The sequence below is a fragment of the Physella acuta genome, unplaced genomic scaffold (genome assembly GCF_028476545.2).
Source record: "Physella acuta isolate Inbredline_101_S28 unplaced genomic scaffold, ASM2847654v3 ptg001411l, whole genome shotgun sequence".
Lineage (NCBI taxonomy): Eukaryota > Metazoa > Mollusca > Gastropoda > Physidae > Physella > Physella acuta.
This window is the reverse complement of record NW_026732926.1, coordinates 23,964-49,700: the sequence shown is the minus strand read 5'-3', so window position 1 is coordinate 49,700 and position 25,737 is coordinate 23,964. Positions and strand designations below refer to the sequence as shown.

Sequence of the window (25,737 nt, the reverse complement as noted above, 5' to 3'; positions counted from 1 at the left end):
ATTTTTTTTGTAAAACCGAATAGTGTTAAGCTACTATATTACATGCTAAAGTAATTATTGATATTTTTTTTACATTTACAATTAAATTTGTAGAAATATACACAGTTATATTAAGAGAGTGATTATTTCCCCTAGTTCGCTTGTCTTAATTAATATTCTTGGAATCATTATGTCAAATAGTTTTTTTTTTCCAAGGATTACAAAACAGATTGTGTTGCGTTAATTGTTTTTGGTTGTATTGTGTGTATATTTTGTTTGTTTTCTTGTTTAGAGTAGTACATTAATTTGTTTTGTCGGCCTACATTGTGTGCTTTTTTTTATTTCTTATTTCTTCAGAGTACCATTTTCAATATATTTTGCATCATAGCGAAGCAATGACATACAGCTAATATATATATATATATATATATATATATATATATATATATATATATATATATATATATATATATATATATATATATGTATATATATATATATATATATATACTAGACTACCCGTTATCTAGTTAGATAACTGTGGGTTTCGGGGGTCATCCATAAATGACATCACGTCTGTCAGCACTTAGCATCCCAAAATAACCAGACCCCCACATTCATAAAGAGGTTTTTTTATATTTTAAAAACTCTACTAAACTCTACTTCACCTGCCCAGTGTCCCGCCAAGTCTCATACATGTTTGAATTTAAAAAAAAAACGATTCCGGCCGTGCATGGCTCTGACCACACTATCCCTTCATATGCTGAGAACATAGAAACAGGTGAACTCTACTTCACCTGCCGTGCCCCGCGAGGTCCTGATAGTCAACCTTATCATTCACATATAGGCCTTAAAAAATAATTGAAAACATTGTTGTAAAAAAATATAAATCCTTGTACTATTACTTAATTCATTGTTTTAAACTTTTAGAATTAATGTGGGTAAGCTACCGATGAATATATCAATCAATTAATTAACGGCTTTAAATTAGTTTGTAATTAACAGTGTGTTTAAGAAGGAACAATATTTACCACCCAAAATCCTATTTTATAGCTCTACACATAATGCAAATTCTCCCCAATAATAAATCAGAAAAACAAACAAACAAATGAGTTATCAAACGTCACTATTCAGTCAAAGTTGAGCAGTTGTTCTAAAACTTTAAAATTAATGTGGTTAATCTAACTATGAATAAATCAATAAATTAATTAACGTCTTTAAATAACTTTGTGATTAACAGTCTGTCTGAAAAGAAAAATTGTTCTCTACCTACCTACTATTTTACAGCTCTCTATATAGCGTAGATTTTCTACAGTACGAAATCAGACAAACAAAAAAAAATATTCAAACATGTAAACAAACTTGAGTTTTAGTAGTATACTAGACTACCCGTTATCTAGTTAGATAACTGTGGGTTTCGGGGGGTCATCCATAAATGGCATCACGTCTGCCAGCACTTATCATCCCAAAATAACCAGACCCCACATTCAAAAAGACGTTTTTTATATTTTAAAAACTCTACTAAACTCTACTTCACCTGCCCAGTGCCCCGCCAAGTCTCAGACATGTTTTTATTTTAAAAAAAAGAATTCCGGCCGAGCATGGCTCTGACCACACTATCCCTTCATATGCTGAGAACATAGAAACAGGTGAACGATATTAGGATACGCAGACTTTGACAAACCATTTCGACTAGAAATTGACGCCAGCTCTAAAGGTCTGGGAGCTGTACTATCACAACAACAGGAGCAGGGTTTCAGGGTTATTGCGTATGCCAGTCGAGCTCTGAAGGAATCAGAGAAGAACATGACAAATTACAGCGCCATGAAACTAGAGCTTTTGACATTGAAATGGGCTGTGACTGAAAAATTCAGGGACTATCTATTAGGTGCTAAATGTGTGGTATACACTGACAATAACCCCCTGAGTCACCTACAGACAGCAAAGTTGGGATCCATCGAACAGCGATGGGCAGCAGAATTGGCACTCTTTGACCTGGAGATAAAATATCGCCCAGGGCAGTCCAATGGCAATGCTGACGCTTTATCAAGGAATCCTTACGAGAGACCGGGCGATGAGGAAGAAACGCTGACAGGAATATGTGAGGTCAGAGCGTCAACAGATATCCCTCACGGGGTGCAAGTGATGCAAAACGGGCAGACCGGGGTGGAGCACATATCCACAGAGCCCCGACATATGGACATCAGTGATTTTAATTGCCTTAATCATAAAGAGATAAGAGATGCCCAGAGAACGGATAGTGGGTTACAGCCGCTGTTGAAATACGTCCAGGAACAAAAATTCCCAAGAAGAAGGGAAAGAGAACAGTTTGGTCGGGAAACAAAGAAACTACTGAGTCAGTGGGACCGTCTCAGTATAAAGGATGGTGTTCTCATGCGGAGAATTCATGACCAAATAGACGGGACAATACACCAGGTGGTGGTGCCTGGACAGTTACGAGAAGAAGTGCTAAAGTTGGCACATGACAGGGCGGGACACCAGGGTCAGGACAGGACGCACAAAATATTACGACGGCGGTGCTACTGGCCCAATATGGAGATGGAGGTCAAACGCCATTGTGAGGCTTGTGTGAGGTGTCAGCATGCGAAAATGCCAGTTGTCAAAATGAGACAGCCATCAGGACACTTACTGGTGACAAAACCCCTAGAGATTGTGGCTATGGACTTTACGTCGTTGGAGCAATCATCGGATGGGATGGAACATGTGTTGGTGATGACTGACGTATTCACCAAATGGACTTTTGCGGTGCCCACACGAGATCAGACGGCCAAAACAGTGGCAAAGGTCATAATAGAACACTGGTTCATCAAATATGGCATACCAAGACAATTACACTCTGACCAAGGAAGGGCCTTCGAGTCAGAAGTAATTAACCAACTGTGCAGCCACTACGGGATCAACAAATCTAGAACAACCACATATAATCCTAAAGGAAACGGACAGTGCGAGCGGTTCAACCGCAGCATGCATGATTTGCTGCGTACTCTAGAACCGGAACAGAAAAAACGTTGGCCTGATTTTCTCCCAGAGTTGGTATACCTATACAACTGCACCCCCCATGCCACAACCGGCTTTTCGCCACACATGTTACTGTTCGGACGGGAGGCTCGACTCCCTCTTGACTTGTTCCTAGGAAAAAAGGAAAGCATGACTGGCTCATACACTGCACTGGAATATGTGAATGAACATATGAGACGAATAAGAGAAATGTACAGGGTGGTACAAGGAAGACTAGAACATGAAGCACGGCGAAGAGAACCGCCGGTACAGACAAAAGACCCGCCACTCCAACTAAACGACAAAGTATTACTGCGTAGCCACCCATTAGGCAGAAACAAAATCCACGACCTCTGGGGACAGGAGATATGGCAAGTCGTGGAGATGCCTAAAGTAGCCGGTGGCCCCATTAAAATAAGACCCACCAATCACACCAAACCGGATCGGTGGGCGAATATTACTCAATTAAAGAAATATTGGCATAGTCAAGAAGAGCATTTACACACAAAGAAACCTAAGACAATTAGGGAACCGGAAACTACAACGGAAATTCACATACCCATCCCGGAACCATGTCACCATCAACAGCACAACAGCGATACACAAGTGGAGAATAACTGCAACAATGAGGATCCCGGTCCTCCCAGAAGCAGAGAGACAGTAGAACATCAGATAAGTGGTCCGCGGAGAAGTTTGAGGAACAGAAAGAATACGAAATTTTTCGTCAGCAACCATCAATTCTTTCATGGTCGCGCTGGGATGAGAACAGACTGTCCAAAAGCTATAAAAGTGAACTGGTGAAGACACCAAACGAAAAAAGGCGGGGGTGGATGTGAATTCTAGAACTGCTTTGTGTCTGAGGAATATGATGTAGACACATTTGATATGTTGAAATAGGAATAACTGTCAATCTTATACGAATGTGACGGCATTGACAGTGAGTGGAACAATAAATTTTTTTTTACGGCGGTGTGTTTGACATTGAAGGAGTGCACCTGCCTCACATATACCTGTCAGCGTTTCTTCCTCATCGCCCGGTCTCTCGTAAGGATTCCTTGATAAAGCGTCCGCATTGCCATTGGACCGCCCTGGGCGATATTTTATCTCCAGGTCAAAGAGTGCCAATTCTGCTGCCCATCGCTGTTCGATGGATCCCAACTTTGCTGTCTGTAGGTGACTCAGGGGGTTATTGTCAGTGTATACCACACATTTAGCACCTAATAGATAGTCCCTGAATTTTTCAGTCACAGCCCATTTCAATGTCAAAAGCTCTAGTTTCATGGCGCTGTAATTTGTCATGTTCTTCTCTGATTCCTTCAGAGCTCGACTGGCATACGCAATAACCCTGAAACCTTGCTCCTGTTGTTGTGATAGCACAGCTCCCAGACCTTTAGAGCTGGCGTCAATTTCTAGCCGAAATGGTTTGTCAAAGTCTGCGTATCCTAATATCGGCGCCTCGGTCAAAGCATTTTTCAGTAGCTTAAACGAGTTCAGGCATTACTCAGTCCATAATTCCCCTATCAGTTGTGTTTTGCCTTTCTTTTTCTCCTTACTTTGTTTCTGTGTCATTTTGTTTACCAAGTCATGCAACGGTCCGGCAATTTTTGCAAAACCAGGTACAAATTTTCTATAATAGGAAGCAAAGCCCAAGAATGATCTGACCTCTACTGTGGTTGTTGGCTGTTTCCATTCTTTAACAGCTGCAATTTTATCTGGGTCAGTGGCGATGCCATCCGACGAAATCACATAACCCAAAAAACGTACCGATTTCAGACCGAAGCCGCATTTGTCTGGGTTCAGCTTTACTCCTATCTCTCTAAGACGGAGAAACACTTGTTCTAATCTTTCTAGATGGTCCTCCCAAGTTTTTGAGTAACCTAGTATATCATCCAAGTACACCAACATTATTTGAAATAGAAAGTCACTCATAGCACTTTGCATTACTCGCTGGAATGTAGCAGGCGCATTAGTTAGACCAAACGGCATACGGGTCCACTCGTACAGTCCCAGTGGAGAAATAAATGCAGTCTTATGTTGATCGTTGTGGTGCATGGCCACTTGGTGGTAGCCACTAGCCAAATCCAAGGTAGAAAAAAATCTTGCTCCCCCCAACGCATCAAGACATTCATCAATACGAGGCAAGGGGAATGCATCCCTTCTTGTGATATTGTTCAATTTCCGGTAATCACAACACAGTCTTATCTCCCCTGACTTCTTTTTTACAACTACTATCGGTGCCGCATACGGGCTTGTGCTGGTTGTAATAATTCCCTTTTTTAGTAGATCGTTCAGGTGTGCTTTCACCGCAGAGTAGTGACTTGGTGGTAATCTTCGATAAGGTTGCGCCACAGGCTTGTCTTGTAGTAAGGGTATCTGGTGTTTTATTACTTCCGTGTACCCCAAATCACCCTCGTACGAGGCAAATATATCCCTGTACTTATTCAGTAATTCATTTAATTTTGGGTCCTCAGTTTCCGGGAATGTATATGATCGGCCATCCTCTTTCTTCACCTCGGCCGTCACATTGACCGACCTAATTATTACTTCATTACTGCTGGTATTGATCAGTTCGATGCACTGTGCCGACCTTTGTACCTCGACGTTCTGTGGTACTCCTACCAGAGTGTTAGGCGGTATAAAAATTTCCTCATCCAATACATTTGCCACTAACCCTAGAACCAGTCCATTTTCCGCTGATGTGTATGTCCGCAGTAACACGACGCCACATGGTGCGGCGCCACATGGTTCTATCATCACATCACCATTCACGCTTCTATCACCAATTTGTAATGTGATTGCCTTGACCGTGTTTGCCGGGACTGATGTCCTTCCTCTGGTCTTGGCAAACCTGGCCAACTTGGATCCCCGACCTGGTGTGGTCGATCCGACAATATTTGTAAGAAATTCTGGCAACTGGCCAAGAATATTCATGCCCAACAGGCAAGGTATATTTGACACATTTGTCTCTAGGTTGTGTTTCGTAACGAACACCCCAACCTGCTTCAACCTATGTCCCGCCACCACGACATCCGCCAGAAAATAACCACAGTATGGAATGGTTAGTCCATTAGCTGCCGTCAGGCGCATGCATGTGTCAGACCTTAACCTATGGTCTTTTCCTTTCATCCATTTGGTGTAAAATTGTTCCGTAATTGTCGTCACCTGGGAGCCTGTATCCACAATTGCCTTCACCGCGATGTCCCCGATCGTAATCATCGTTTTGGGACAGACTCCCATCATTTTGTTTCTTGGGCCATAACCTCGCCCCTCTGTAGCCTGACCATGCCTTACAGAGGACGACCGTTTCCCTGACAGTACCTTGCCATATGTCCGGGTTGTGAGCAGGACAGGCAGATTGGTCGACCGTCAGCTGTCCACTGGAGTGATGGACCAGCAGGTCGCGGCTGTCCAACCCGTCTATGTTTTGTCCCGTTTTTGCCCTGATTCTCTGCTGTTGACCTGCTTTCTAACATCTCCAATCGTTGGTCAACCTTATCCAGGTGGGCCAACAATTGAGCCATCATGGTTTCCATCGTGCCGGTCCCTGTGGGTGGGGATTGTTTCTGTTCCGGCACAGAGACTTTGTCTACCGAACAGTTCGATTGGTCCTCATCCTCGGACCTGCGGATCGCTGAGTTCCTGACCTGAAGGAAGGTCAACTGTGGGTCTTTGTAGACCTCTTCCCTCAAGTCTCTCCTTAAGATAGGGGTTGCTAGCCCCTCGATGAAATGGTCTCTCAGCAGGCGCACATCAATGTCGGGTGTTTTGCCCTTTACCGCATCAAAGGCCCTGTTCATTCGGTGTGAATACTCCATCACACTCTCCGCCATTCTCTGCTTTAAGCCTACGAACCCCGATAGCAGTTGCGATCCCGACCGTCTCTCCCCAAAGGTCTCCATAATTAGATCTAGCACCTTATCTGGATCTGTTTGGATGGTTTTATCGTGGCATTTGACCTCTGCCCTAACCGTCTCTCCTATACTGCCCATCAACAATCTTAATCTTTCCTCTGGTGCCATGTATCTCGAGGCCCAGGAAGCTTTGACCTCTTCACTGAACCTGTTGGTTAAGGTTGGATCACCGTCCCCGTAAAATTTGTTGATGTGGGACTCTCTGGGCAGGACCACAACATGGGTCTGCTTCTCGTCCAGAGTAGACATTCTAATTTTAATTCTTTGAGTAAAAAAAAAAGACCTTTCCTACCGTGCATGTAAGAATACTTTTCCCTGTTCCTGAATGTCCGAATTCACACACACGAAACACAGTTATTAACTAGGTTGACTATGGGTGCCCTAGCGGCTGGTCTAGTTGAATTCTTCTGCTCGACAACGCCAAATGTTACCGAGTCTATTTGCTTGTAGTGCCAAATGTTACCGATTTCGACAGAGCCAAATGTTACCGAGTGTATTTACTCGTGCTACCTTTGACCAGCACACAACATCGACCACAATATAGATACTCGGAAATGCAGGTTTACATTGATCTCTTTATTACATGAATCAATAGAAATGCTCCACATAACAATGCACCAATGTTCCACAAAAATACAATGAACCAACTGACCCCCACTGTCCTCACTAGTCCTCACATAACAGAATGCACGTGTCCATAATTCCTATCCTCACATAACACAATACGTCTACCCCGTTCAGTAACCAACTTGATACTCCCGGGTTCTCAACTGTCTCCTTCCTATTTTATCTCCTCGTATTCGTATTCGTAATCGTATTCGTAATCGTATTCGTAATCGATTCTAATCGTTGCATCAGAATATTAATTGCGCAGCTCTGTCGTACCATCCGATTATTAGACCACCTGCACTGTTGCGTCAGCCCAGTTTGGCCTTGGTCATGTCAAAGTTGACAGACTGTAATACGTTCTTGTCGTCCCTGGTAACTCCACTAGTTACATCTATATATATTTTTTTTTCTTATTTATTTATTTATTCATTGTATGGAGAGGTGGGTGGGGCTGTAGATTAAACTTTTTGTAGTTTGGCTATTTGGTCATTAATGATGATATAGGTAGAGGGTAGAATTCGGTTAGTTAATGTGACGTTATTTATGAACGTCTGCTAGTCTATCATAGACTCAATGCAATAAAAATAACTATACTAGTGTAACTCTAGCAGAGATGTAACTTTTCCGTTTTTACAGAACACCTTTTTATATTACTTATACTTAACTTTACTGACTTTTTGCTTCACGGTGTCTCCACATTCCATCTCTTACCAGTTTGTCTTATGGTTGCGCTAAGAGGGGTATACAGGTTTTCGGGTTAGGGGTGCGACGAGTCGAGAAAAAGGCGCCATATATTGGCTTATATATATATATATATATATATATATATATATATATATATATATATATATATATATATATATATATATATATATATATATATCAGGTAGAAAAATGCAAACCCACACGCACTTAATCAGAGACATCATACATTCATTATAGCACGCAGAAAGACACACAACTAGCAATTCTTAGCATCGACCAACAACAGAAAGTTTTCGATACATGGTTAATGAAAACAGTAGATGCTTACAACCTAGGACACTATTTTAAAACTTGGATGAAAATAATATACAACAATGCACAGTCATTTAGTGATCAATAACAGTGTCACAAGCGAATTTCACATACAGAAATCAGACAAGGTTGACCTTTATCTCCCTTCCTATATATCCATATAGAGGCGTAGCGACCCTTCCCGGCGCCCGGGCACAATCTTTCGATTTGCACCCCCCCCCTTTCAAACTTTCGATTTGTTTTTCCAACCCATTTTGGCGCACCCTTAGGTCGGCGCCCGGGGAATAATTAGTAGTTGAATAATTATTGACCAAGAAAATAATAGGCATTGTGTAAAGCGATTATCGCCAGTATCGTGGTGAGGGGAATGAACATGGTAGTGGTACGCTTTAAATGGTAGTAAATCACGTGATCAAACACGACACTCTCACAGCAGCCCTAACAGTCATGTATAAATGTGTCATCTAGTCGATATAGGTATTTGTGCTAAATTTCTCTTTTGCACATTTTTCGTTGTTTTTTCTGGTTGCGCATTTTTCTGTTTGCGCTTTTTTCCGTTTGCGCTTTTTTCTGTGTGCGCTTTTTTCTGTTTGCGTTTTTTTCCGTTTGCGCTTTTTTCTGTTTGCGCTTTTTTCCGATTGCGCTTTTTTCTGTTTGCGCTTTTTTCTGTGTGCGCTTTTTTCTTTTTGCGCTTTTTTCTCTTTGCGCTTTTTTCTCTTTGCGCTTTTTTCCGTGTGCGCTTTTTTTCTCTTTGCGCTTTTTTCCGTGTGCGCTTTTTTCTGTTTGCGCTTTTTTCTGTGTGCTCTTTTTTCTTTTGCGCTTTTTTCCGTGTGCGCTTTTTTCTCTTTGCGCTTTTTTCCGTGTGAGCTTATTTCCGTTGCGCTTTTTGTTTTGCGCTTTTTTCCGTTGCGCTTTTTTCCGTTGCGCTTCTTTCTGGGAACCCCCGGGGACATATGGCCCCCGGTCCCCCCTCGCTACGCCTCTGTATCCTTAGCTTAGAACACCTCCTAGAAAACATTAGTGAGGACAACTATTAAAAAACTGCATTCCATTAGCACGGGAGGCAAGAAAATACTTGCATACGCGGACGACACTACTTTCTTAACCCTCCCCCTGCCTACACCACTGATGTGACGTCATTTATGGACGACCTCCTAATTAAATTTTAATGACGAATCTTACATCTAATTAGATTTTTTTATGAGATACTCTTGCATTTTCAATCGGGACGACCGTATCGAAATCGCAGCATTATAGTTAGTCAAAACTGAGTGACACGATTTTCCACAAAACAACAAGCAAGCAAACACAAAAAGAACTAAACAAAAAACAAAACAAACATACATAGATCTAGTACTAAAGCTAAAGAACAGTTTGGGCCTATAATGATATAATCCCATAATAAAATCCAATAGGCCTAATTAAATGCTTTAATTTAAAATTGGGATAAGAAAAATACTATTTTTAGACCAATTGCCTCACTTCCTGTTTAGAAATATCCGGTTAATATTTCTTGTGACAGAAAATAGTAGGGAAGTTGATGAATACGGTACTTTAAGTATAATATTTATTCTAGATTGTAGATAAAACTGAAAACAATGATGGGACAGGGATATCCAAGACCTCTTCAACCTAAGAAAAGTCCTATTTCAGATGATTACCGTCTAACAGGTTCTGTTCTCGGTTTGGGAATTAACGGCAAAGTACACGAATGTTATTCCAGGCAAACACAACAAAAATATGCACTGAAGGTAAAACATGAGAAATTAGACTAGTAAAACTAGATCTAGATTTATCTAGACTCTAGGCCCATATTCCACTTTCATGTAATATTTAAAAACTAGATCTAGTTTAGTAGTTAGAACTATGGTTCTAGATCAGTCTGTACTAAAAATATGCCATTAGGCCTAACTCTTTATTAATCTTTATAAATTTAGTAGGCCCTAAGCCCCGCCGGTATACATTTCAAGCCGTCCCTAGAGAATTTCATAGTGTCAGCCGCCAACCAATCAAACGTATGCTTTCTTAGCGTTTTGGTTGGCGGCCGATGTCACACGGCGCGTTTTTGGAGCTTAAAAGGGCAGAAAAAGCCATTTTTACTTTCTCATATATACGAAGTATAGAGAAAGTATTGTAATCGTGCACAAAAATAACATGAAATTTTGACAGTTTTCACTGTTTTACTCCTCAGTCCTTCATCACATCCGGAGTATAGAGGACTTATTTTAATCAGGCAAAAATTATAAATACAAATATATAAACCTTTTGGCGTTTTATGCGTTATCGAGTCGTAAAAACTGGACTTTGCAATTCTGTCCGTATGTCTGTGTGTCTGTCTGTGTGTAAACACGATAACTTGAGTACCGTTACAGCTAGGTTGATGAAATTTCATATATAAGTATTTTATCAAAATCGTAGATCCTGATCAACGTTTGTGTGATTTCCGATAACCGGAAGTGGTACTTTTTCTACTTTGAATTTTTCAAAAGCCTATAAGTTGCGTACTAAAAAAAAATTACTTCATTTTGTTGAAGACAAGGAGAGCGGTAAATTACTTTATTTTGAAAAAAATTGAAAAAAATGTGATAAAACCAATGCTACTAGTAACATTAATTACTTTATCATTACTATAAACAAAATGAAGGATGAGTTCACTGAGATTTGAGCAATTCAAAAGAAGTGCAAGTACTATGGCGTTCAAGTAGATCCTCTCTACACAAAAACAAATGAGATTAACTTTGAGCTATTTGGAATTGATGCTGGTTTGCTTCAAATTAAATTGCTAGATTTGAAAACCAATCATTTGTGGAGTGGTAAGTTCACATATTTTAAGAGCGAGTTAGAAGATTGGGAGGTCCAATAAAACATACACGTTTCGCTGCACAAGTGGACTGCTCTAAAAGAAATGCTGCGAGTGGAGGCGCTATTATGTGACAGATGGAATAGTCTTCCAAGATGCTAAAGTGAGGAGAAGAAGTTGGCATTAGGAGGGCTGACGATCCTCGGGTCAACGTTCATGCGAGCAAGCGTTTTCTTGCATGAATATAACACAAAGTATAGAAGCCAAATAAGTAATAAAAATCTAGAGGGGTGCTTGAAGCTGAAAATATGTTATGAGCCAGGTTTATTTACACAAACTTTCAAAAGGCATGCAAGGCCTAACTATTGTAAATAGTATTCAATAATTAAAGTTATTTAATCTGATTACTGATTTTATTATTCTAGCAGAGCTTGATAAAATACGTTAATATTTTTTCTGCGAAAGACATGTGTATGTTTTTATATGAATAAATATTATTTCATATTTAAATCTATTTATTTTAAATTATATATGTATATGTATATATATATATATATATATATATATATATATATATATATATATATATATATATATATATATATATTTTTTTTTTTTTTTTTGCCTTATCAAAATTATAATATTGAAAAAAATGTTAGTGGCTCTTTGGAAATTTGGTAAATTGTAGCTTTTAGCTCTTCCATCTCAAAAGGTTGCCGACCCTTGGGGTAACTGTTTCAGACATTGCTAGAACAAGGGCCGGCAACCTGCGGCTCCCTTGATGTCAAGATGCGGCTCTCCAGTTCCATGCATAAATATTAATAATTATTTTATATGTTTAAAACTCATAAAAATATTTCAAAGAAAAACAACTTTAAGCATGATAAAAACACTCATCAGAGAACAATGAGAGTAGGTGAGGTAGAAAGTAAATGGACAGCTGACAGCCGCTTGGGCACCAGGCCCAGCCCCACGTCCGTGCTGTGACCAGCCCCGTGGCGACGGTTCCATTCTTGCCATTGCTTAATAAGTGCCGACTTTTTGGAATTTTGTTAAATGGGGAATGTTATTTTATACAATAAGCATTTCTCTTTCGGCCAGTATGTATTTATTTTGAACTGAGGGGTACAGGTTTATCCTGCGTTCAGTGGGGTGGAAAATAAGCCTGATGAGAACCAAAGACAGAAGGGACTGATACACAAGCCCGGTGTTGGTCGTTCTGACGTCTGCCTGGCTATGAGAGACACATCCTGCACCAGTGGTGTCCGTAAAGAAAAAAGTCATTGGCTTCTAAAGTGGATTGGGATAGTGGTATAGTTAAATTATTTGATTACTAATGTAATCAGAGCAGAGCTGGCTAAAATACTTTAATATGTTTTGTGCGAAATATTAGTATGTTTTTTTAAGTACAAATATTCTTTCATATTTAAAGCTATTTATTTCAAATCAAAATTCAAATGTATATATCTAATCCCAATCAAAAGCCAAAATATTGAAATAAAAATGATAGTGGCTCTTTAAAAACTGGGAACTTGTGTAAATTGTAACTTTTGGCTCTTTCAATTCAAAAGGTTGCCGACCCCTGGTATAGAGAGATAGGTTAAGTGATAGGGTTAGGAGGGCACATGGAGAAGGATTAGGATATGGATAGTGATCAGTGTTTCTTCCAGGCATCGCAAACCCTCGGGTTAGGGTTAGGGTAAGATAGTCTTAGCACACTCACACGTAAAGTTCACCAGCCGTAGGGTTAGGGTAAGATAGTCTTAGCACATTCACACGTTAAGTTCACCAGCCGTAGACTAATGGACACCTTGGAAAAGTTTAACTCCCAATTATTATTTAGGCATAGTAATAGATGTTACCGAAAAAATATCAAATCCCTATATTACATTATTAGTTATGTACACATTGCATGTAAATGAATTAGTTATTTTGCAGCATGTATTGAGAGGGCTACTAAATTTTTGTGGATGTCCACAGTGGGGGGGGGGACGGACGGGACTAACGTCACGGACTGCTGCTTTCACTGTGGCAGGGAAGGGGAAATGGAAGGGAGGGTAGTGTCGCATTCACTAACTATGAAGTACTGAAAAGTAGAAAATAAAACAACTAAATGGCAGCGTATGATACACCATGGGTGAGCTCGTATTGTTATATAACACTACAGGGGATGGCTATTCGGGATATCAACATGATTTTTAATCCATTCTTAATTACTTAAACTTTTTAAATAGAATAGAATCTCGTAGAAAAAAATATTGCGCACCACGTGAACGCCAAATAATCTGTGTATAATAATGCGGAATATTATTAGTACTTTATAAATTCACTTGCATTTTTGAGAAATCGGAAATAATGTAAATTACTACTTCCAGTCAATGGAATTTACTCAAAATTTGACAATAGTCAGAGAATTAGATATTTTACTTATTTTTGTAATTTCGTTCATCTATCTGTAATAGCAGTCGTTATAAGCTTTTGAAACACCAAAAGAATAAGTTCCCTTCTGGTTACAGGAAATCGCTGAAAAGTTGATACAGAACTACAAATTTGAAATTTCATCAACCTAGCTGTAATGGTAGTCAATTTATCATGTTCACAGACACACACAGACTTACAGACAGAATTGCAAAACCAAGTTTTTCCGACTCTATTACGCATAGAACACTGAAATTTTGATAAATCTGCATTTATTATTTTTGCCCGATTTAAATAAGTCCCCTATACTCGGTATATGATGAAGTACTGAGGTGTAAAACGATGAAAACTGTCCAAATTTCGTGTGTAATTTTTTTTGTCTCTCTTTGGGTATTTTTTTTAACATGAGTAGCATGATAGGATTTGCAGAATGTCAACAGATGTGTCTCTTTCATCCTCAGCAAGCCATCAATTAAGTGTTACATTTGGAGTTGAAGCAGCAGATTAGTAGCATAGACACAAATACAAATGTACGCTTAGATACCTATCAACATTATTTATGTGTAGTGTTCATCTTTTTGGGAGATACTTGAAAATAAAAATCGAATGTACTCTCTCCATTTTTTCAGGTTTTAAAAGATGTACCTAAAGCCAGACGTGAAGTTGACCTCCACGTTAGGGCCTGTTATGGAAGTAACCACATAGTTAAAATTCATGATGTGTATGAGAACCAGTATGGTGGACAAAAATGTCTTCTAGTTGTTATGGAATGGTAAAAATAAGTTTTTCTTAAATTTTACCTTTATATATTGGTAATGAGCAAATGAAAATATTTTTTTTTAAAATACATTTTTTGACAGTATGGAAGGAGGTGAATTATTTACTCGCATTCAAGCAAGAGCAGACACAGCATTTACAGAAAGAGGTCAGCATTTTCCCTATCTTTCTCAAATGGTCGTATAACTTGATTCTAATATTTTTTTTAGCGCAATTTCCATACTGACAATCGTGATTATTAATTCGTTATTTCTGGATGGATGGATGGATGGATGTGTGTCCGCAGCTTTAAGTCGTATCTCCTCCTCAACGAAGCAATATCGAGGACTAGTTCCAAAAGCAAATATGTTAAGCAAGTTCCGAGGATGATTGTGGGCCAAAAAAATTCCCGGAATTCCTTCCTTGATTTCCCGGAAAAGCCAAAACAAACCTCGAAAAAATGCAGTTTTTGGCCCATATCTCGGCAACCAGACCACTTAGCGACTTGAAATATTTACCAATCGATTCCTGCCATAATTTAGAACAATATTGCCGAAGAAAGTTTTCAAAAATATCCTTTCGTTCGGTCACAAAAAATTAATTAAGGAAATTGCGCTTAAATTGTCACTAGACTTTTTATTAACTTGTTTAACTAGGTTGTAGTTTACATATAAGAAAAGCTATGTTGTGTTTCTAATTTTTTTTTTTTTTTGCAACAGGAAAGGGGTCGTCCATAAATGACGTCACACTCGTAGGGGGAGGGGGGTCCGTAATTTTGTGATGGTGTGTGATGAGGGGGAGAGTTCAGATGGTGTGACGTCACTTTTTTTGCATTATAAACAAGCAATATTAGAAAACGAGTTTTAGCTGTTATTTCACGTTTTAGAAAAAGGTTTTAATAAATTGTAATATGAATTAATTAAAATACTCTATGTTGACAGAGTTTTGACAAGATTTTGGAAAATTCAACAGCAATTTTGAGGGGGGTTGTAGGCTGAGGTGTGACATCATTTTAGGGGGGGTCTAGCTTTTTGTGACGATGTGTGACGGAGGGAAGGGGTGAGGTAAAAATCGTCAAAAAAAGCGTGACGTCATTTATAGATGACCCCAAAAGGATATCTATTACTATTTGTATATTAGTTTTAGAAATACATTTTTTTTTTCATCAGAAGCAGCTTCCATCATGAAAGATATTGCTAATGCAATATTTCATTTACATTCCATGGACATAGCCCACAGAGATTTAAAAGTAAGTGAAACCTGTTTGTGTTGGCTTAATTATTACATCTGATTAAGCTTTATAATTTTACACCACCTTGATATAATTTGCTTATTTTACCTTCATGTAAATAATTTATGTGAAAAAAATCAGTAAAAGCTGGTTTTCCTCAATATGCTAATTCTACAAATTTAGGTGAGACCTTATGCCTCTAATACACATATATAAACGCCAAAATAAAAAAGCACAATATTTTTAAAACGTAGAATCAAACAATGACCAAAACCGCATTTCATCTCCTGGAAACCTAACATTTAACTTGTGGCAAACTGATCAGCAGACATTAAAGGTCAGATCCATTTGAGCAGTTGTACAAAATTCCATTTTCTATTTGATCACGAGACCATAAATGTCGTTGACAGTACGTGCATGTAATAATCCCAAGAATCAGATTTCTAATATGTAAATCCTTCAACCAAGCAGAGCAAAAACACATCCACTTTAAGTAGCTAAAAATTTGCATCTGAAGGGTAAATGGTAATAATATCAAGCGGAGGTGGGGGCGGTGACGATGGAAAAATCTTGTAGGGTCAGCTTCAAGTTACAATCCCTTGCATGTCCAGTCAGTTTTGGGGTAAACCATTAAATCAAGCAGTGGGGTCACCCAGACATCAGATCAGTATCCGTCCTGCTCAGGTAAGGGTAAAGTCATTAACTAGACCTGTGGTATGACAACCAAGGTAACAAACTTTGAGTATTGGCTTGGTCGAGCCTGGTAAATGATACCCGTGTTTTGTGTTTATGTCCCAAAACACAAAGACTGTTTGTTAAACAAAATAGGCACTAAAAATGTTGCTAAATTCAAGCTACTGGCCACAATTTTCTAGTGAATTTGACTCGCTCATGGTTCTGATAATCTGCGGCGGGATCAGAAACTGACTGCATGGCTTATTAGAGAAACACTGGTTGTGAAGAAGTCCAAAATATTTCTTATTTTTGCTTGTATTTAGGGGTTTTCTACATACTAAAATCATGAATAAGCATTTTTAAGATTTTGCTTAAAATGGCATAAATAAATGGTCAACTAACTTTGGTTCATTATCAAACACAGTATTGATTGTTAGTATTCCCCTAGAAAGGTTAAAATAACATCACATACCTTTAGCAAATTAATTTTTAGGCTACCCTGAGCAGTATTGTGGTGTGCAAGTCACTGTTCTTTAGACTCCACACAGATGGATGGATATACTTGTCTACTATATTTTTATATCAATATAACTACACAATTATCAACTGCCAACAAAACTTATATTCTTATAACAATGTAACAACACAGCAACAACTTCACTGCCAAAAAAATCTATATATATAATTCTCTTCTGGGAGCCGTTAGAAAACAAGCTGCAAGCGCACCTTTGCAGTCCCCTCTCTTCCTCTCTATCACTATCACTACAACCCCCACCCCACCACCACATGATTTGGTGAGATGTGGTTCACTCTAAATGTTTACAAACATAGAGCCGGGTTTAGTGACTGCTATTAGGGGCAGATAATTTAGTTTGAAACGATTTTAAACTTACAGGAGGTAACTAAGAGGAGGCTGCTTTCACGGGGGGGGGGGGTGTAGGGTAGGGGTTGGGGGAAAGGGGGGGTTAGTGTTTTCTCGCAAATATTTTCAGTGGCAGCATTGTTACTGTCGAATTCACAAATTATGAATTACTGAAAAGTAGAAAATAAAACAACTAAATAGCTGCGTATCATACACCGCGGGCCGGCTCGTGTACTGTATTTTACAATGTAACAACACAGCAACAACTTCACTGCCAAAAAAATTTACTATATTTTACAATGTAACAACACAGCAACAACTTCACTGCCAACAAATGTACTATATCTTTATAATTTTTGCCTGCTCATCAGCCAGAAAATTTGCTGTATTCTGATAAATCTGAGAATGGAGTTCTGAAATTAACAGATTTTGGCTTTGCCAAGGAAAGTGGACAGCTCAAATCTTTACAGACCCCATGCTATACACCCTACTATGTTGGTATGTCATCTTCCATTCATTTTGCAATGTAGCTCATAGAAAAGACATTTTGCTCCTGCATTAAAATAATAAACCGGGAGTGATCTCCCCTAAACTTTCTCGAATATTCTTATATAAAATAACAGGGGATGGGAACTCGGGCTATATACATGATTTTTAATCCATTTTAAATACTTAAAGTTTTAAAATAGAATAAAATCTCGTAGACAAATTAATTGCACACCAAGTGAACGCCAAATAAAAAAGCGCATAATAGTGCGCAATATTATTAGTACTTTTAAAATTTACATTAGTTTTTTGAGAAATCGGAAGTAGCGTAAATTACTACTTCCAGTCAACGGAAATTACTCAAAATTTAACAGAAGGTAGAGAATTAGATCTTTTACTTACATGTGAAATTTCATTTATCTATCTGAAATAGTACTCAAGTTATAGGCTTTTGAAAAATTCAAAGTAGGAAAAGTACCACTTCCGGTTATCGGAAATCGCTCAAAAGTTGATACGGATCTACGATTTTGATAAAAGACTTATATATGAAATTTCATCAACCTAGCTGTAACAGTACTCAAGTTATCGTGTTTACACACGGACAGACAGACACACAGACATACGGACAAGATTGCAAAATTATGTTTTTCCGCACGATTACAAGACTTTCTCTATACTTCGTATATACGAGAAAGTAAAAAATGTTTGTGAATGATGTAACTTTTTTGCATATCAGTCATCTCAATTTTAAGTTAATTCTTTACTTTCTGGGCATTGAAAACAAATTTATTTACTGTGTAACCAAGCAACAATTTTTTTCATTTTAAAATTATTTTTAAATATCCCCACATTAAAGAAATCAATTGTAAAAAGCAAGAGTGATCCCCCCTAAACTTTATTGTATATTCTTGTATACTAGCTAGAGGGAAGGCACTTTAAAAAGCATAGAATCGAGTAGGAAAAAAATCACACACCATATGAACATAAACAATGTGTGCAATAATGAGTGGCTAGTACTTTATAAAGGAAGCTGGTTAATCTTTAAAAAATTAAACATCTAATGAAGTCATACTTCATGTCGCTGTGCATTGTCATTGAGTCTTAACTTACATGAAAAGTTTGAGACAAATCGGTCCGGTAGAAGTAATATTTTTTAAGATAATGGTAATACTGTAATGAACTCTTGGTCAACAGAAATAACTCAAATCTAACTGAAACAGTACGAATGTTATCAGTATTATAGCAATTGGAAATAGAGTTAAGTACCTTTTCTGGACACCGGGGATCACTTCACAATTGAAGAACAATCCAAGTATAAAATCTTATACTTTTATATGAATTATCATCTACTTAACTGAAACCAGAAACAGTACTCAAGTTATATTGCTCCTAGAGATCAAGTTATATTGCCCCTAGAGATCAAGTTATATTGCCCCTAGAGATCAAGTTATATTGCTCCTAGAGATCAAGTTATATTGCTCCTAGAGATCAAGTTATATTGCTCCTAGAGATCAAGTTATATTGCTCCTAGAGATCAAGTTATATTGCTCCTAGAGATCAAGTTATATTGCTCCTAGAGATCAAGTTATATTGCTCCTAGAGATCAAGTTATATTGCTCCTAGAGATCAAGTTATATTGCTCCTAGAGATCAAGTTATATTGCTCCTAGAGATCAAGTTATATTGCTCCTAGAGATCAAGTTATATTGCCCCTAGAGAAATAGAGAAAACTGCCAGGTTAAGGTTTCCATAAATTATGTCACGCTTGTTTTTGCCAATTTTTTACCCCCTCCTTCCATCGTCACACATTGTCACATAAAGCCAGACAACCCCTCCCCAATGAAATACACTACACCAACACGCGCCCCTAATTTACAACTTATCCTGTGTTTTAAATTTATTGTGTTTTTCATCCCTTTACTTGCGCTCTTTGACACAGCATTAATAATGAGCATTCAGGACCAGTAAGTGTAACTACTAGTTAAACAATAATACAGTGAGGAAATGTTAAGCTGAAAGGATTATTTTAAAATATGTAAGTGTAAGTATTTCGTGGAGACCTGACAACTCATGTGAGAATAACAATATACTGAGTATAGTATGCGAAGGATTTAATTCTTAGCACACAGACCTTTAATTTCCCTGGTATAGTTCACTGTAACCAATATAATAGGAAGTCATCTCTCACATAGCAATATAAATGTCAAAGCTTTGAATAGTTAAAGCTCCCCATTAGAGTATTAAATTGTGTGTTTTACTGTTAACAAAGATGATGTAGAAAAATGACAAGAAATACACTGACTTGTCAAAATTTATAGAAGTTTTATTAACAACAGAATTTTAAAAATGTATCAAAAGTAATTTTGTTAATCAACATAACAAAGTTATGCAAATTTTGAATCAACAAATGATTAGGTCAGGTTAAACCCCCAAAAATACTTCAATCAGAAATTTAAATTTTTCAACATTATTTTTCTGGACATTTCTGTATGATTATTTTGCTTGAAGAAGTGTTGCTAGTATTTTTTAAAATGTTTTTTAATTAATGACCTAATTCACCAATATTTAGTATAATCTAAAGGCTAAAAATAAAAAGAGGCTTAAAAACTATTGTAACTTCTAAATAAGAGTTACCAGCTGCAACTTTTATAACTGGGAAGTTTTAAAAATTTTATTTGTAGAGTATCTTTTTTACATGTATACATATATAAATACACAATTACAATTACACACACACACAACAAACACACACACAACACACACGCAACAAACACACACGCAACAAACACACACACACACATGTAACAAACACGCACATATACATACATGTACAAACACATTTTCCTTTTTGTCTTTTCAGCCCCTGAAGTTTTAGGACCTGAAAAGTATGATAAATCCTGTGATATGTGGTCATTGGGTGTCATCATGTATATTTTGTAAGTACTAATGTGGATCAAGTATATGTTTCTATAACAAAAATAGATATGATTTACCCCATATAACACATCAAAGCAGGAAAATGGATACCTTAACATCAGGATGATTAAAAATTGTTGCAAAAGTTTACATAATTTTTAAAATATTTAAATCTTATGGTAAGGTGAACTTGATAGGTCCATACACTGAATTGAACTAGGTTATAGCAACCAACTACTTTGTTTTGTTTCTTAGGCTTTGTGGTTACCCGCCTTTTTATAGCAATCATGGTGCTGCCATTTCACCAGGCATGAAAAAGAGAATACGAAACGGTCAGTATGAATTTCCTGACCCTGAGTGGAGTCGAGTTAGTCCTGAAGGTTAGTAATGCTCGCTAGTTTGTCTAGTGTAGTTAAGTTTGTCTTAGGTTAATGGTTAGTGTTTAGTTAGTTTAAGGGGATATGCTCAAATTTTTTCTATTTTTTACAGTTTAGGATCTAAAGCCTTTTGAATACTTTTACCATGTTCTGCACATGAAAATAAGTATTAATAGCAAAAATGGGTCTGAAAACAATTTCAGTTGACAAAAAACCTCAACTATTTGACTTTTTTGGTACTTTCAAAAACGCTATGGCGTTTTATTTTATGCACTTATAGCAATCAAATTAACATTGTATATTAAAACTTCAGTCACGACAACTTTTTGATAGAGCTACTGGTTAGAATTCTACAAGTTCGGAAAAATTACACTCTCAGCATGGTCGAGACAGCAAAGCTCATGGTTGCTAAACCTAAAAGTCTAGAGTTCGAACTCTCTGGCAGATGAGGCTCGTTAGCTGGGGACAGCCACTCTAGGAGAGACAGCTAACCCTAGGAGAGACAACTCCAAAATCAAACAACTGCTGCCTTTTAGTTTGTTCTTGGCTGGACAAAAGCTATGGAAGCTAATCCAAAAAGTAAAGCAGGCTGAAATCGGAGTCAATGGCCTCAATGGCGCATAACCAGTTGACACGTATACTTAATTGTGTTGGAGGCGTGGTTGAGTCGGCAAAAGCAAATGGTTGTTAAATTGGAAAAAAGTCTCCAGTTTGAAACTTCTGGCAGATAAGGCTAGATCCCTTCCAACACTAAATATTTAGAACGAAGAAGAAGAAGAAGACACTCTCTTAAGTATGAAGAAGTTTTAAAAAATGTCATTATTTACAATTAAGTTTTTTCTATGAAAGCCATCACAATACCCCTGTGACATGTTTTATTTTTACATGAACAACAAATACTGAAAATATGGTGGGTATTGTATTATTAATAAACAAAAGTAGTAGACTTTTTAGTGCTAAAACACAGCAATGTGAGAAAAATAGAAAAAGTAATGAAAAGTTGGTCACAAAACTACCATTTCTGTGTTAGTTGTAAAGCCAATTGTTAGGATTATGTGTTTTTGAGATGACAGAAAATACGATTATCAAATACATCAGAAATCCTGTTTTCCATTGATGCCAAATACAGTTTGATGACAGATATTTAACTTTTTGTAGAGAGCAAGTAAGAATGGGAACAACAAATTATTTTTACAAGCTTTTATTTAGTGTGCAACGTCCGCTAGTTTGTTTATGGCAAATCTTATAACTCAATTTTGACTCACTTCTAATGCAGCGATTTCATTCAAACTTTCCAGATACATTCCATTTTGATGACAATACAAGTCTATCTATTTTTTAATATAATTAGATGTTTAATAAGTTATTAAAATTAATTAAACGATTTAACACTAAGGGGAGATAACAAAATTAAATCACTTAATAGATTACTATATTCAATAACATAAGGAGAAATTACTAGCTAGACTCGATCACCCTAACCATCTGGTGAGCTGTGGTTCACGAGATTGTTTACATAGCTGATCGATCTAGTGAAGGGGCAGATAATTAAGTTTTAAAATGATTTGATAGTAAAGGGAGGTAATATGGTCACAACGGCTACTTTTCAAGCAGCAGATAATCTTCTTTTAGATATAGCGAACTACTGATGATGTTTTAAAGCAAATATTTATAGTCGCGTCAACTTCATAAATTAGGAATCAGTAAAATGTAGAAAATAAATCCTTTATGGAACCCAGCTTTTAAATGTACTGAAAAAATATAATAAATTTATTTACTTTAATAAAAGCTTTCGTCGCTAAAATATGTAAAAATATCTCATTAGCAACCAAAGCTTTTATGTTTTAAGAAAGTAAATTACTTTTATTTTCTTAATTTCAGTGCATTTAAAAGCTTCTTGCTATAAAGGTTTTTTTTTATATTTGTTTTATTAATTAATGGGGTCATTAAAAAACTGAATTTTAAACACATTAAAAAAATTTCTCACTGAAGCTATTTTCTCAATACAAAATTGGACAATTTATCCTTATGTGCAAGAAACCCATTATGATGAAAAATCTGGATTTTGGTGATTTTTATATGTGCATATCCCCTTTATGAGCTTGCTATTTATAATTTTAGTGCTCTATAATCTTTTTTTAAAATAAATATTTGATTTTTGTAGCAAAAGACCTCATTAAAGGATTACTGAGAACAGATCCTGATAAAAGATTAAACATTTTACAAGTTATGCAAAATAAATGGATATCTGTAAGTGTTTGACATGTTTTATTTCTCTTTGCAAAAATCCTAAATTTAGATTTTAACAAATCTTGAGTTTTACATCTTCCTAAGTAGAAAAAACATTGTTTTGCAATCTTCTCTTGCCCTTTCTCTCTGTCTTAAAAATTAATGATATAACAGTTGCAAATGTAGATAACTTGAAATTATTATTTTTTTAAAGCTAGATTTCTATTATTATAACCTGAAGTTTCACTTTCAAGACTAGCCTTGATTGGCTGTACAGAAACTGTGATCTAATTCCTCTTTTTATGTATGGTTGTTTCTACTTTTGGCAGCCAAGGCTATGCATGTCTGCTTTTAAGTAAGGTTGAGAAAATTGCATATATAAGTATTATATCCAATATGCAGATTTCTAATAAGGTTTAAACAATTTTGTGTTTACTGTTAGTAATACCTTTTCTACTTTTGGAGTCTTAAACACTGATAACCTGAGTACTGTATCAGTTAGGTGAACAAAATTTCACATATATGTATTCGTTTTCTTTCCCAGATGGATTGTGGTACCTAGCTAACATAGTCTCCCCTAGATGGGTTGCTGTCTCCTTTCTTCTCCTCCTCTCCCCCCTCCCCCCCCCCCCCCTCCCCACTCCCTGAGGTATTACTGTTAAGATCAATGCAACAGGCAATTCTAATGGAGCAATTTTTCTCCTCAGGACAACACTCAAGTACCACCAACACCTCTCATGTCAGCCCAGGTGTTGAGAGAAGATGTTGAATCCTGGATGGATGTACAGGTAGGTTCTCTTTGGACATTTCAAATAGTGGCCAGATGTGTGCTTGAAACAATATTAGAGTCTTAGGATTAGCCATTCAGTGTGATGGTTTTAGGATTAGCCATTCAGTGTGGTGGTTTTAGGATTAGCCTTTCAGTGTGATGGTTTTAGGATTAGCCATTCAGTGTGGTGGTTTTAGGATTAGCCTTTCAGTGTGATGGTTTTAGGATTAGCCATTCAGTGTGGTGGTTTTAGGATTAGCCTTTCAGTGTGATGGTTTTAGGATTAGCCATTCAGTGTGGTGGTTTTAGGATTAGCCTTTCAGTGTGATGGTTTTAGGATTAGCCATTCAGTGTGGTGGTTTTAGGATTAGCCTTTCAGTGTGATGGTTTTAGGATTAGCCATTCAGTGTGGTGGTTTTAGGATTAGCCATTCAGTGTGGTGGTTTTAGGATTAGCCTTTCAGTGTGATGGTTTTAGGATTAGCCTTTCAGTATGGTGGTTTTAGGATTAGCCATTGAGTTAAATTTGTTGTTAATTTTAGCCATTCACCTTGGTGTGTTTAAGATTAACCATTGGTTATTTGTGACAATACAAGAACTTTTGTATTTAAGTTTTAGACATGAGATTCAATTTTAGAAAACCTGAGTTGATTCTAGTTTGAAATTGATGTAAAGTTTTATTTTTTTGTTGTTTTTGTTGTGCAGGAAGAAATGACAAATGCCTTAGCCACTATGAGGGTAGACTATGATAGAGTTATTAACATCAAGAACTTGACCCAGTCTAATAACCCATTGCTAAAGAAAAGGATGAAACAGTTGCCAGGTGGGGCAGCCGGGATGTAGGACCAGCCAATGTTGTATCATCCTCATCAGAGCAGTTCATCTCATGGCTTTCATTACTAAGTTGACTCATTAGAGACCTGGAATATCAAATTTATACTTGATTTTGGCTAGAAGCATTGGATGGGAAAATGGTGGTGCAAACTAACTTTTATATTGTGATATGTGTGCTGCCATTCATTTTATAATATTCGACTGATTTTCTTTAAGCAAAGTTTATTAGGATATTTTTTATTTGCAACAGAAATGTGACTTGACCATTATTCAGTGGTTTTCTTAATGTGTTTCTCAGAATTTGAAGCTGAAATTTTTTTCTGTTGGTGTTTGTCAAGTTTGATTGTCTAAAAAATGTATCAAAATGTGCTAGAAAACCTTGGTCTTTTACTGTGGATAGAATTGATTGACTAGACCTCTATTTCATGCTTCCATTTTTAAACTTTACTGTTTATGTTATTTCATCAAGTCCACATTTTCTCAGCGCCCTCACATTACCCACACATACACACACACTCACACACATACACACTAACTCACCAGCTTGTTGGAAACATGGTTGCTAAAAAAATTGCAATGTTATCAATATAAGTTGTACACATAAAAGGGGGGGGGGTGTCCCAAAAAATATACTTTTGTGGGGGGGGGGGGGGGGGGGGGGGATAGAGTTAATGTAGACATCCAGCATGAAGAAGTTAACATAAAAGTACATAAATTTTAAAACGAGCAAAAATTCTAAACCTTCATAGGAAATGTATAAATAAAAACGGCAGTGCTTGAGTTGAAAAAAAACCTCGGCTTAACATGTAAGAAGCCTTTTTTTTTTTACCTGTGCACTGTGGTCTCACACTT

The 25,737-nt window shown here is 37.2% G+C and overlaps 1 protein-coding gene across 1 annotated transcript; it reads left to right on the top strand.

The window, feature by feature from the left end:
- Window positions 1-10,030: 10,030 nt before the first annotated feature.
- On the top strand, window positions 10,031-25,492 carry LOC131927506 (MAP kinase-activated protein kinase 2). Its single transcript, XM_059283189.1, has 10 exons — window positions 10,031-10,285; window positions 14,382-14,524; window positions 14,613-14,677; window positions 15,678-15,757; window positions 17,648-17,774; window positions 20,622-20,697; window positions 20,933-21,057; window positions 23,219-23,304; window positions 23,991-24,071; window positions 24,757-25,492. Exons 1-10 carry the CDS (start codon window positions 10,133-10,135, stop codon window positions 24,892-24,894), a joined length of 1,074 nt encoding a protein of 357 aa, XP_059139172.1. The 5' UTR covers window positions 10,031-10,132; the 3' UTR covers window positions 24,895-25,492.
- Window positions 25,493-25,737: the final 245 nt, after the last annotated feature.